Here is a 13,126-nt window from a genome sequence, read left to right on the forward strand (position 1 = left end):
TTCAGACACTCCAGAAGAGGGCGTCAGATCTTGTTACGGATGGTTATGAGCCACCATGTGGTTGCTGGGATTTGAACTCCGGACCTTTGGAAGAGTCGGGTGCTCTTACCCACTGAGCCATCTCACCAGCCCCCATGTGTTACTTTTCATCTCAGGGATTTCTTTTGTTCTTATGGCATGTCACATTAATGAATTTATTTATTTATGAGATGGGGGCTCGCTGTATTGTGCAGGCTAGCCTCAGATTCCTGGGGTCTCCTCAGCAGCTGTGGCTGTGGCTGCATGATTCCCTCTGGGACTTCTCTGTCATTAATGCTGATTGATGTATAGTGTGATTATTTCCTGATAGTCAGAGCCATTATAAAATAATGGTTGCTTTCATGTTTCAGAAAAGTATATGTGCAACTAAAACTTTGTAATGCATAGTAAAAATCTGAAACAGCTGTATTAGGATTTTTAAATACTTCAAATATGTCATATAGAATCTCATACATATACACAGACACACATACTCAGAACAGCTCTCCTCATACTGGCTAGAATTAATATGTATTCATCTTAACATTTGGCATTATATTTTTCAAAGTAGAGGCAAGTGCTGGAACTAGCTTTTTTATTTCTATTTTGATGTTTTCAAGTTTATTTCTTTTGCTTACAATAGTCCATTTACTTATTTCTCTAGATTATTTTCAGTTGTTTTCTTTGTTTTGTTTTTTGAGACAGGGTTTCTCTGTGTCACCCTGGCTGTCCTGGAACTTAACTCTGTAGACCAGGCTGGCCCGGAACTTAAGAGATCCAGCTGCCTCTGCCTCCTAAGTGCTGGGATTAAAGGTGTGCGCCACCACTGCCCAGCTTATTTTCACTTTTTAAGATGTATAGATATATTTAATAGTATATCTGTCTGCATGAGTTTGTGTGCACTGTGTGTATTCAGGTTTGTGCCCGTGGAGGCCAGTGGAGGATAAAGGGTCTCCTGGAACTGGAGTCGTGAGTTGCCTGGAATGGGTAGTGGCAGCTGAGCATGGGTCCTCTATATGAGCAGTAAAGGCTCTTAACCACTGAGCCAGCTCTCTAGCCGCCGGTTAGTTATAGACTTCAGCAATATAAACTGCTGCCGTGCATATTTCTCCCTTAACTTTAAAGATTGTATTTATTTTTATGTGTTTAAGTATAGTACTTATATGTGTACATACGCCATGTACATGCAAGTCCCTAAGTACATTATAAAAAGTTTTTAGTGTGTATATGCACATGCATCTGTACACATGATATGGGGGAATGATGCTGTGTACTGTGGTGTGTATGTAGATCAGAAAACAGCTTTGTGAAGTGGGTCCTCTCCTACCTTTATGTGAGTTTCTGGTCTTTACATTCTGAGCCATTTTGCTGTCCCAAATTAGGATGTTTTCAAAATGTGAATGTAGGAGTTAGAGAGCTGGCTTAGTGGTTAGGCGTATTTGCTTCTCTTCATAGGACCTGAGGTTCACAGCACCCACATAGCATGGCTGACAAGTACCTAGAGCTCCAGCTCCAGGGATACCTGCACAAGCGCACATAAAATAAATCTTTAAAAATAGAATACTCTAAACATACCAGTGTTATTATACAGGCATCCTTTTAAATCATAAGTGGTAATTACTCACTGTTTTTCTTTTCTGGTGAAACCCTGAGTAGAAACAAAAGGATTAAAATACAGAAGACCTAGCTCTTCGTCATCTTGGCTTCTTATGACCTAATATCTGTTAATTTAAGGAAATGAAGACATTATTTTCTAAAGCAGTGGTTCTCAGCCTTCCTAGTGCTGTAACCCTTTAATACACTTCCTCATGTTATTGTGACCCCAATCATAAAATTATTTTCACTGCTACTTCATAACGGTAATTTTGTTACTGTTATAAATCATAAATATTTGTGTCTTCTGATGACCTCCCCCGAAAGGGGTCACAACTCACAGTGTGAGAGCCACTGATCTAAATGAATATTGAGTTGCTTCAATTTATTAAATAAAAGCATTGCTATAGTAGAATTAAAAACTGAAATCCGGATAATTTTCACCATTTTCAGAAATTTCTAAATTAAAAAATGGGTGATGTGTAATAATTAGAGGAATTATTAAATATAACTCGGGCTTTTGTGATGGTTCAGTTGAAGCCTTTGGTGCAGATTTCACAATCTGAATTGAGTCTTGAGTCCCACAAAGTTTCAGGAGACAATAGACTTCCAGCGTTACTCTCGTGATTGTTGCATATGCACACATGTGCTGACAAGTAGATACACACACGACGTAAACCTTTCAGTTTGGAAGGGAACTGCAAAGTTTACTTGGCAGAGTATTATTTCTTAAAGTCAGGATACATCTATTTTCGTAGGACACTAAAGGACTCAGCAAAAAGAGAAAGATGTACGAAGATAAACCATTATCATCTGAGTCGCTGTCAGAATCAGACTGTGGAGAGGTGAGTAAAAGCATGCAGTGCTTTTCAGAGTAAATGTTAAGTTTTCCAGAAGATATACACGACTGTCTCTTTGGTAATTAACCATATTTCTATATGCCTTTCCGATGTCAGATTCTTAATATTATGTAGTCATCTGGGTCCATGGAAGAAGCTATATATAATGAGGTTGACTGAGATCCAGTCTTGGTTAAAGTCAAAAGAAGGATCACGTGTGCTGTTTGTCTTTTGTCTTAAATGCTGTCCTTTGGCATCTGTCTGCCTACTCTGTCCCTTAGCTCCCTGCTCCTCACATTTGTATCTTCCTTGTTTGCTTGTGCCAGTCTCCTTGTCACTTGGTTTTGGTCTGTGTTGATGGCCCTCAGATCTGTCACACCTGCTACCCCATCTGTCTCATCGTTGAAGTTTGTATACTCTTTGAAATGAAACTCATAGCTAATATAAACTAGATATACTAACTGTCCCCTAATAGAAGAAACCCAAGTAAATGCCAGTGTATAATCTGACGAGATTGTGTTTGATTATGTGAGTGTCTGAGTATAAGCTCTGGAGATAGAATCTTCAGTTCAGGCTGGAAGGCACCTCACAGGTGGCCTTCAGAAATCTTTGCCACCAGTTGTGTTCCAGAATGGTAGACAAAATGGAGATAAGCTCTCAGAGCTGCCACCCAGTTGCAAGCAAACAGTGTCTACTGTTTGTGTCTGTTTGATATTCTCCCTTAGATTGTCATGACATGTGTATGTGTTAGTGTCTTGTAGTTATCTAACAGGTATGTCAGACAACTGAATACTTGGGCAGTTATTAACTTCTAGGACTGTTGTATTTAACATTTATCCAGTATACAATAAGGAAAGCTGAACAAAATATATTTGTACTTAACATTTAATATGCATGGGCTCTAGCAACTTTGGATTTAATTTCAGTTCAGTGTACCACCCTTTAAAAGATCAGAAGGAAATACAAATGACGCAATTGTTATAAGGATTTTAACCCGCTGCTCTGTGTAGAGCAGTGTCCGTGTTTGGCAGTGTAGAACACTGAGAGGGCTAAGCTGAAGCTCAGATCCAGGCGCTGTCTGCCTTATCCTAGAGGTCACAACACCTCCCGCACTCCCACAGTTGGCCTGGATGCTAAAAGGCAGCTCTTAGAGACATTTCAAATCTTAAGTTATGCTTGGTGCTTTGTTCTTATTTTTGAAACTTTATTGATACCTAACAGGAGTCATAAAATGTGATTTTATTATCAAAAATTTCTACATATGACTTGGAAATATAAGCTATATTAGGTGTAAGATTAAAATGCACTAAGTACAAATTCCATGTTTGTCTTCTGTTCACAAAACTTTCAACTTTGTAGGTGCAAGCCAAAAAGAAGAAAAGCGGTGAAGAGCGGGACAGAACAACAGCAAGTATCTTATTTCTTATAGACAACAGCAGGCCCGCTGTTGCTCCCTGCATAGGAGAAAATCCAGTCAGCTTAGGGAGGGAAGCAAGCGTCCCAGGCCCCTTACAGTGTCTTAGGAACTGGGCGGAGGGCTGCACACCTTTATTCCCAAGACCCAGGAGGCAGAGGCAGAGGCAGGTGGATCTCTGTGAGTTCAAGACCAGCCTGGTTGACACAGTGAGTTCCAGGACAGGCAGAGCTACTCAGTGAGACCCTGTTTTGAAAGGGAGGGGGGGGGGAATAAGAGTTGAAGGGGCTGATGAAATGGCTCAGTGTGTACAGGACCTTGCTGACAGCCTGAGTTTGAACTCTGAGATACTAGTTGTCCTCTGACCTCCAGGTGCAGCAAAACACACAAAATAGATACAAATATAATTAGAAAATGACACAATTTACACACACACACATATATGTGCTCCAAATTATATTTGACGTTGCATTTTATTTTTCCTTGTACAAGGCTGGCCTGAGGGTGTACACATGTGTATTGTAGAGTGTAGAGAAGCATGGGATTCATGGCATCCTCTGTGACTGGAGTTTTCCTGTCGGTGCTGGGAACTGATGTAGCTTACCAAAAGACCCTCACCCACAAAGAGCACAGAGACCACCATCGTTGCAAAACACATGAGGATTACTTATCCAACATGTTGGGGACCCCCTCTCAGCACGCAGGCCAGAGGAGAGACCCAGAACAAAGGAAGAACACACTTCTTATACCTTTGTAAGGGCCAGATATAGGCACCAGGGTAGTTTGGCTTGTTTGTTTGTTTGTTTGTGTTTGTTTTTGTGTTTTTTTGTTTGTTTGTTTTGTTTTTCGAGACAGGGTTCCTCTGTATAGCCCTGACTGTCTTGGAACTCACTCTGTAGATCAGGCTGGCCTCGAACTCTGAAATCCTCCTGCCTCTCCCTCCCAAGTGCTGGAATTAAAGGCATGTCCCACCACTGCCTGGCAGAGTTTGGCTTATTTTAATTGGTATAGCCAATAACCTTTTTAGACATTGGTTGGTTTATATAGGGTGACTCTTATTTTGTCTGTCCCTGTGTGTTTTTAGAGTGAGGCGGTGCAGGGGGATTGTTAATCTTGTTTTTGATCGTTAAAACTATGTTTCTATATTTGTTTAGTCAGCCAGCTTTTTATCTGACTCTGTTCTTGGCCTGCTAGTACAGTTTGGAAAGTCCTTTTGAAGGGGGGAGGTACTGGGTAGTCTTGAATTTATTTTGGATATTCCAGGCCCTTTGCAGTAATAGCAAGTGCTCTTAACCACTGATCCAAATTTCCAGCCCTAGTTAACTTCTTAAGCTATAATAAAATATGGTGATTATCTCAGCCTTCTAAAAGAAATTATTTATAGGCCAGCCAAACCTAGAATAACAAAATTAATTATTTATAGGCCAGCCAAGCCTAGAATAACAAAAGGCTTCTAAAATATTAGCTGCAGTGAGAAGTATACTGGAAGTGGCAACTTGGAATGGGTAACTAATTACCGTAGTCTTTTAAAACAGCCCTGCCATTATGCAAATTGACAGATAGGAAGGAAAAGAAGGGGCCAAAGAGGAACGAATGAGAAGCAGGCCAAAAAAAGAAAATAGCTGATAGCCTTCAGAGAATAGTACAGACCATTTCTGTGAAGTATTGTAAGGGTCCTCTATCTGAGTGTCGGAAGTGTCCTTTTAAGGCACTTTCTTGAGAGGTAAAGAATGAGGACATTTTCATTTGTATGTTCAGGTTAACCACGTTCAGAGGGTTGCCTCTGAAACACCAGTTTTACTTGGATATACATGATTCTGAATCTCTTTTTGTATTTTGTGACTACGGTTACATGAAATTTTTTTTCTGAGTGAGAAAATAATTTGGGTGGCTGTTTTGGGCTGCAGTTTGATTGATTGATTGATTGGTTAGAAAACTATTTGGCTAGGTCTAGTGTAGACTTCAGCACTCTTGTCCTTTGTAGTGCTGTATGTTTGTTACCAGCATCTCCACTAGCACAGTTTAGTTCTTCAAGATGCAATGAATAGAGTATGAAATAGGAGAAGTATATATGTGGAAAATGCAGTGAGTAGCTAAAGAAGGCCACTCATGGGCCTGTGGATGAAACTCAGTAGGAGTGTGCTCGTGGTGGGTGCTTCCTATGCCAGAACTACAGTCAATTAGTGCTCAAATTGAAGCTCTTTGGCTTCTTTGTGAAATTGTGTTCAAGTGTGTGGTTTTAAACAGAAAGTTCTCGGGGGCTGGCTATTCCTTGGTGATAAGAGTACTTACCATGCACAAAGCTGTGGCTCCATCTTCAACAGTACCCCAAGCAGGCAAGCTGCAAGATTCTTCTGTAGCAGTAGCAGACAAGAGGGAGCTCTACCTTCCTTACTTGTGTTCAAGCCTCTTTTGAAGTATCTGCTTCTTGAAATTATGCCTTCTGCAGCAGAAGCATGCAGAGGACTTGGAGCTTAGCAAATTCCAGCACCCTTTAGTCCACTAATAATTTGACCACTTTTCCTAGACAGCTTAATGTAAAAATTAAGCATGTATGTGATTGGATGTTGTGATATGGGCCTGTAATCCTAGCATCAGGGGTTCAAGGTCATCCTTGGTGACATAGCATATTCAAGGCCAGCCTGGGCTATATGAGATCCTATCTCAAAAAAATGGGGTGGTGGGTGGGGCTGGAGAGATGATGGCTTAGAGGTTAAGAGCACTAACTGCTCTTCCAGAGGTCCTGAGTTCAATTCCCAGCAACCACATAGTGGTTCACAACCATCTGTAGTGGGTCCTGATGCCCTCTTCTGGTGTGTCTGAAGACAGCAGTGTAATCACATGCATAAAATAAATAAGTCTTTAAAAAAAAATAAAAAACCATGTTTTATTAAATAAAATATACTTTTCAGTATATCAACATTTTATATTAATGAATTGGTATTAATAACTAATATAGTTTTCCAACGTAAACATATCGTGTCCTTAAAAACCTGCCATTTCAATAAAGCAGGTGTGCCTTGCTGCATGTGTCTTTCCTGTATCAGAGCTTTCCTTTAGAAACAATATAACATGAGATGTGGCAGTTGGTAGCATTAGCCAGTAGAGTCTTTTCTGTACAAGTTTCTGTTGGGAGCTGCTAATGTACCGTTGGCTCAAGGGTTTTTTCCCCTGTCTTTGAGATCCAGCAAGAGCTCCTCGTCCCCATAGTTGTGGTTGGTGAGGCTTTTCTAGAAAGGCCTACCTAGTGTGCTTACTTCTGTGGTTGTTTAGAGTAAGTAGCTTAGGTGTGGAAGTGAAGGTCTTCTTAACTGGCATGGTTTTAAGTGGGCACAGTAATAACTCCTGCCATGGAATTATCTTTGCAGGACAGAGCCAGAAAGAGAAGGAAGCATAAGAAGCACGGCAAGAAGAAGAAAAAGAAGGCCGCCAGTTCAAGCTCAGACTCGCCCTAGTGCCCAGGAAGACCAGGACCCTTGCAGAGTGCAATGTCAGAGGAGCTCAACTGTGAAGATTACCACATACTTAGTAACGTGCATGACTTCCCTTGTTCTTAGACTTGTCCTGGACTAGTCAGTAGCCACTTGGATTCCGCTGTGTGAAGGGCCATGATTGTTGCCTGCTGCTTGAACACCTTTTCCTCTTCCAGTGCTTGGTGACTCTGGGAGATAGTACTTTGCAGTCATACTAGTGGTTAAGATATTTGGAATAAAGCTAATATTTTTTTACTAGAAGTACTTAAGAATAAATCAACAGAAACTGAATCTGGATTCATCTTTTAAGATGTAACCAGAAATAATGAGATGACTCTAGTAAAAATTTTCAAAGTAGGGATTACATTAATATTTCAGAATCCTTACTCTGTAGATAAGTATATTTTAATTTTTCCCCACGTATACTTTGATTTACTTGGGGAAGGAGCTTTTAAAGGGGGTGGTTTGCTATCTCTTTAGCTACCAGAACAGNGTGCCTTTGATCTCACACATCCTACTTTTATGGACACAGTAGCCATGCTTCCTGGGAGGACAGAGCTGGGCGCCATCAGTCCTGCCCCTGCCTGAGGTTAGGACATCCTTAGACTTGGTTGTATGCTGCTTCCAATGAACCAGAGATACCCGGCCCTGTGCAGCATGAGAAAGCCCCCAAAGCTCGGAATTTACCTCCACATCAATAGTAACTGAATGTTTTTAGGGTTACATTGTATTACATCATTTGAATTCATTTGACTACACTTTGGCTTTGGAGAGGGATTGTTCAGTAGACACTGGTACTTCCTGAGCTTGACAGCTGACGATTCTAAAGCGCATGCGTTATACAAGTTTTAACCAGTCAGGAGATTCTTACATAGCCAGTGGTAGATGCTTTATGTTTTGTATAAATTTTGTTTAGGCTGCAATGTTTAGCTTTTAACTAACTCTTGCTGTCTTAAGTTCATAACTATGTTTAATGGCACACTTTCAAGATATTTAGCATGTAAAAAGCAGGACTTTTGTTTTTTGTTTTTAACGGCTTCATATTGAAGCTGAGACTTTACCACAAACCAGTTGCGTGGCAGGCCTGGTATGCTGTATCTTGTTACATAAAGCTATTGCCAGAATCTTAGTAAACACATGGTTTAANAGTTTGTTGTCTTTGTATATCAATCACAGATTATGACATGTTAACTTCTGTGACAGCTACATCATTGCTCTTCCTGTGTTGTGTTCTCTAAGACCTTGTGCTGAATGATTTGGAATGTTAAGAGGACTTGATAACTCACTTTCCTTTTACACTTTTATATAATCTGGTTGTGAAATATAACAATGGACAGTTTTGCCAGTCTCAGAAGTTATTATAATAGAATATGCACAGAACATTTTGGCATGAAAAGAGGCTGAATAAATAGCTATTTTACTTAAAATAGCTGTGCTCTTATCTCCCTTTGGGTCACAGGTCACAAAGTAACTGCACCCTTTTGTTTTTGTTTTTTGAGGCAGGGTTTCTCTGTTTAGCCTTGGCTATCCTGGAACTTGCTCTATAGACCAGGCTGGCCTCGAACTCACAGAGATCTGCCTGCCTCCGCCTCCTTAGTGCTGGCGTTAAATGCATGTACCACCATTGCCCAGCTAACCTCACTCAGGCTTTTAGTAATAAGAACAACTTGTTTCTTAGGAGGCTTCTTAAAATTTCCTGCTTAAAGATACCTAATATATGGTGTAAAAAGTTTGAAGGATATCTTATATCACCCCTCCCCACAATTTCTTTTCTTTTTCTTTTTCTTTTTTAAGATTTATTAATTATATTTATGAGTGCACTGTAGCTGTTTTTAAACATACCAGAAGAGGGCATCAGATCCCATTACAGATGGTTGTGAGCCACCATGTGGTTGCTGGGAATTGAACTCAGGACCTTTGGAAGAGGAGTTGGTGTTCTTAACCACTGAGCCATCTCTTCAGCCCCACAATCTCTTTTCAAAATTGATGCTTATCCAAATGCTAGAAAAGCCTATTGGGTCATTTGTCACTTTTCTTGAATGTGCAAGGGCATGTTAGACCAGAGAAGGTGGAAAGTAGGTGATTTGGTAGGATGGTGTCTTTCAGAGTCTGTGGATTGAGACACACCTCTCATGGTGTTTCAGTCTCCTGATAGACATAAGGTAGATATGTGTGGGGTGTTGTCCTTATGTTGGTTCCATGGTTATGAAGATATATAAGTTAATAACATCCCTTCTCTCCGCCACCAAACCTGCCCTTTTTCTTGGGTGATTTTTGTACGAATTTTACAAACATGGCACATCTTTTAAACAGTGGCACTGTGATAGCTGCCAGAAAGTGATGAACATCTGGAGAAATGTTAGCTCGACACCAGTGCTAGCTGTTTTGGTCACTTGTATTCCTTTGTTTGCTCATAGCTGTTTTAGTACCCTAAGAGTATCCAGACTTTATCCAGTATGTACTGAATGGCAGGGTCCACCTGTTCATCTTCCAGACTGAGAACATTCTGAGAACATGGCTGGGAAGTTGCCATGGCCACATTCTGTTTTGGAGTTGTAGAGTTAGTACCAGCTTGGGACACAAGCTTGGAGGTAGACTATTTGGGAAAGCAGTGAGCTGAAGCCAATCCGATGGAGCAGAGGGCTCTGAAGAAACTGGTGGAATCCATCAGGAAAACTGTCAAGAGCTGTAAGTACTCAGCAGTTTCCTGACACTGCCTCAGCACCTAGATTCAGTGAGAGGTTGGTCGATGGATTAGTCAGGACTCATTGGATATCAGTGAGTGCTCTGGAACCATACACAAAGAGTCTGTTTCTAATAGGTTTGGTCATTAAAAAAAGGTACAGCACGCCAGGTGTGGTGGCGCACGCCTTTAATCCCAGCACTCGGGAGGCAGAGGCAGGCAGATTTCTGAGTTCCAGGACAGCCTGGTCTACAAAGTGAGTTCCAGGACAGCCAGGGCTATANAGAAAAACCCTATCTCAAAAAAAAAAAAAAAAAGGTACAGCTACACTTGGTGGCCATGCCTTGAATCCCAGCACTCAGGAGGCAAAAGCAGGTGGATCTCTTGAGTTCAAGACCAGCCTGGTCTACATAGTGAGTTCCAGGACAGCCAGAGCTGTACAGTGAGACCCTGTCTCAAAAATGGGGTGGGGAGTGGTCATAAGAGGCTGAAGAGATGGTTTGGTACATAAAAGGCCTGCTACACAGCCTGATAAACCTGAGTTCAGTCTCAAACTGGGAGTGGTGGCTCACACCAGTATTTCTAGCACTTGAGGGTAGATGTAGAAGGAAGAAGTCAAAGTCATCCTCGATTATATGGAGTTCAAGGCAAACCTGAACTATAAGAGGTAAGCAATAAAAATTCAAATCTAATAGAAGGATCTATCTATACACTATCAGTATAACTAGAAGTCTCTGTCGAGATATTCTGCTACCTAGATGAAGGGAAGTCCTTAGAGGACAGACTGAATAATCAACTTTCACTTCAATATTAAGATATAGCGACTAATTGTTGCGGTTCTGAAGTGAAGGGCCTCCCCTACAGAAGTGTTACAGCTCTGCTCCAGCAGGGAGAGGTTCCCCCAGTGAAAGCGTAAAAGCTTGGGTAGGAGGTATCCTGCAGGCAGTTGGGAACCAGTGGTGACCACAAAGTCACACTGCACATGAGATTTACTGGGAGGGGAAAACCCAGGAGGGTGGCTGCCTCTGCTTGGGCAACAGGTAACAGGGAACTAGGCAGAGGCAGAGTTTATCTAGGATTTCTTTGATGGTGCGGGAACAGATTTCCAGGGTGAGGATTGAATATCTTGCTTTTCAAAAGCCAGAGATACTATGGACTGCATCCACTCCTGGCAAAGGGAAAGAAAAGTTTAATATTATTTGTCCTGGATCCAAATCTTTGGTTCTTGGTGTTCATGAGTTTTTAATAAATTTGAATCAAGACTTAAAGACAGGGCCATCTGTAGGCATTTATGAGACAAAATAACATGCCAATGTGTGCATAGCTTGCATAAATATTTCCTAGTTAGCTCTGCATGCAAGGTTTAGAAGCTGTGTTGCCATAGCAACGATCCAGCCACTGCTTTCTCTAGTAAAAAGAACTAGAACTAGAACTCACTGGGCAGTGGTTAGTAAAAGGTGAGCCTAGAAATAGAAATACACTGTTTATAGTTCTAGAAGCTGCCAAGTCCAACTCAGGGGAGAGTGAATGACCTGCTTTCTAGCTGGTAGGTTACTGGCATCTTGTTTATAGGAGTATCAGACACAGTCACTTCAGAAAAGGCTCCCTCTTCCTAAAACTGTCACATTGGGGGGGGGGGTTCAACATAGAGCAGGGGGAACCCACTCAAACCATACCACATATGTGGCTTTATGTTGACTAATATAAGTATTACTACCCAAGACATATGAGACACTTTACAAAATCAGACCTGTACTGGGTAGTTTTGTGTCAACTGTACACAGGCTGGAGCTATCACAGAGAAAGGAGCTTCAGTTGGGGAAATGCCTCCATGAGATCCAACTGTAAGGCATTTTCTCAATTAGTAATCAAGGGGGGAGGTCCCCTTGTGGGTGGAACCATCTCTGGGCTGGTAGTCCTGGGTTCTATAAGAGAGCAGGCTGAGCAGGCCAGGGGAAGCAAGCCAGTAAAGAACATCCAATCCCTCCATGGCCTCTGCATCAGCTCCTGCTCCCTGACCTGCTTGAGTTCCAGTTCTGACTTCTTTCAGTGATGAACAGCAATGTGGAAATGTAAGCTGAATAAACCCTTTCCTTCCCAACTTGCTTCTTGGTCATGATGTTTGTGCAGAAATAGAAACCCTGACAAAGACAAGACCCAAACTGCTAAACAATGAAAGGCCAAGGAAAAACTGAAAATGGTCACAGATTAGAAGACATTGGGCACTAGCTGTGCTATTCTGAACTGGATCTTGACACTAAAAGACCACTAGTGGGAAAATTGCTAAGATACAGTTACAGCCTGTCATTAGGTATGTAGTGATCAGTTTTGAGCAAGTGCCATAGTTACATAAGCTTCGACTGCATGCAAAGGAAGAGAACTCTGCATGTGCATCCTTGTGCCTCTTACATAAATCTGAAATGTTCAAAAAAATGTCCAAGCTGATCAGTTATTCATTTAAAGCTTACTCCAGTTCTTTGACGATCACCGAACCGTATTTGGGGCTGTGTTCCTGTGTCCGCTGCTGGGTCTGGTCATCGCCGCGCCGGAGCTATGTTTCGAAACCAGTATGACAATGATGTCACTGGAGCCCTCAGGGCAGGATTCATCAAATTGAATATGCAATGGAAGCTGTTAAGCAAGGTTCAGCAACAGTTGGTCTAAAATCAAAAACGCATGCAGTGCTGGTTGCATGCAGTGCTGGTTGCACTGAAGAGAGCACAGTCAGAGCTTGCCGCTCACCAGAAGAAAATTCTCCACGTTGACAACCATATTGGTATCTCAATTGCGGGTCTAACTGCTGATGCCAGACTGTTATGCAACTTTATGCGCCAAGAGTGTTTGGATTCCAGATTTGTGTTTGACAGACCACTGTGTCTCGCCTTGTGTCTCTAATTGGAAGCAAGACCCAGATCCCAACACAGCGATATGGCCGGAGGCCGTATGGTGTTGGGCTGCTCATTGCTGGTTATGATGATATGGGCCCTCACATTTTCCAAACCTGCCCATCTGCTAACTATTTTGACTGCAGAGCTATGTCTATCGGAGCCCGTTCTCAATCAGCTCGTACTTACCTGGAGAGACATATGTCTGAATTTATGGAGTG

General features: G+C 41.7%; 2 protein-coding genes and 1 pseudogene across 2 annotated transcripts in view; all 3 read left to right on the forward strand.

Moving 5' to 3' along the window:
* Positions 1-8,810, forward strand: part of Fam133b (family with sequence similarity 133 member B) — a 26,797-nt gene extending 17,987 nt beyond the window's left edge. Inside the window, exons 9-11 of the mRNA XM_021190248.2 lie at positions 2,370-2,456; positions 3,810-3,857; positions 7,233-8,810. Of these exons, the coding sequence (XP_021045907.1) occupies positions 2,370-2,456; positions 3,810-3,857; positions 7,233-7,319 (222 nt within the window). The 3' untranslated portion in view covers positions 7,320-8,810. The remainder of the gene's footprint in view (positions 1-2,369; positions 2,457-3,809; positions 3,858-7,232) is intronic.
* Positions 8,811-9,400: 590 nt separating this feature from the next.
* Positions 9,401-13,126, forward strand: part of LOC110316151 (EF-hand calcium-binding domain-containing protein 1-like) — an 18,426-nt gene continuing 14,700 nt past the window's right edge. Inside the window, exon 1 of the mRNA XM_021190249.2 lies at positions 9,401-10,025. Within this exon, the coding sequence (XP_021045908.1) occupies positions 9,968-10,025 (58 nt within the window). The 5' untranslated portion in view covers positions 9,401-9,967. The remainder of the gene's footprint in view (positions 10,026-13,126) is intronic.
* Positions 12,574-13,126, forward strand: part of LOC115063421 — a 2,103-nt pseudogene continuing 1,550 nt past the window's right edge.

The sequence above is a fragment of the Mus pahari genome, chromosome 2 (assembly GCF_900095145.1).
Source record: "Mus pahari chromosome 2, PAHARI_EIJ_v1.1, whole genome shotgun sequence".
Taxonomy (NCBI): domain Eukaryota; kingdom Metazoa; phylum Chordata; class Mammalia; order Rodentia; family Muridae; genus Mus; species Mus pahari.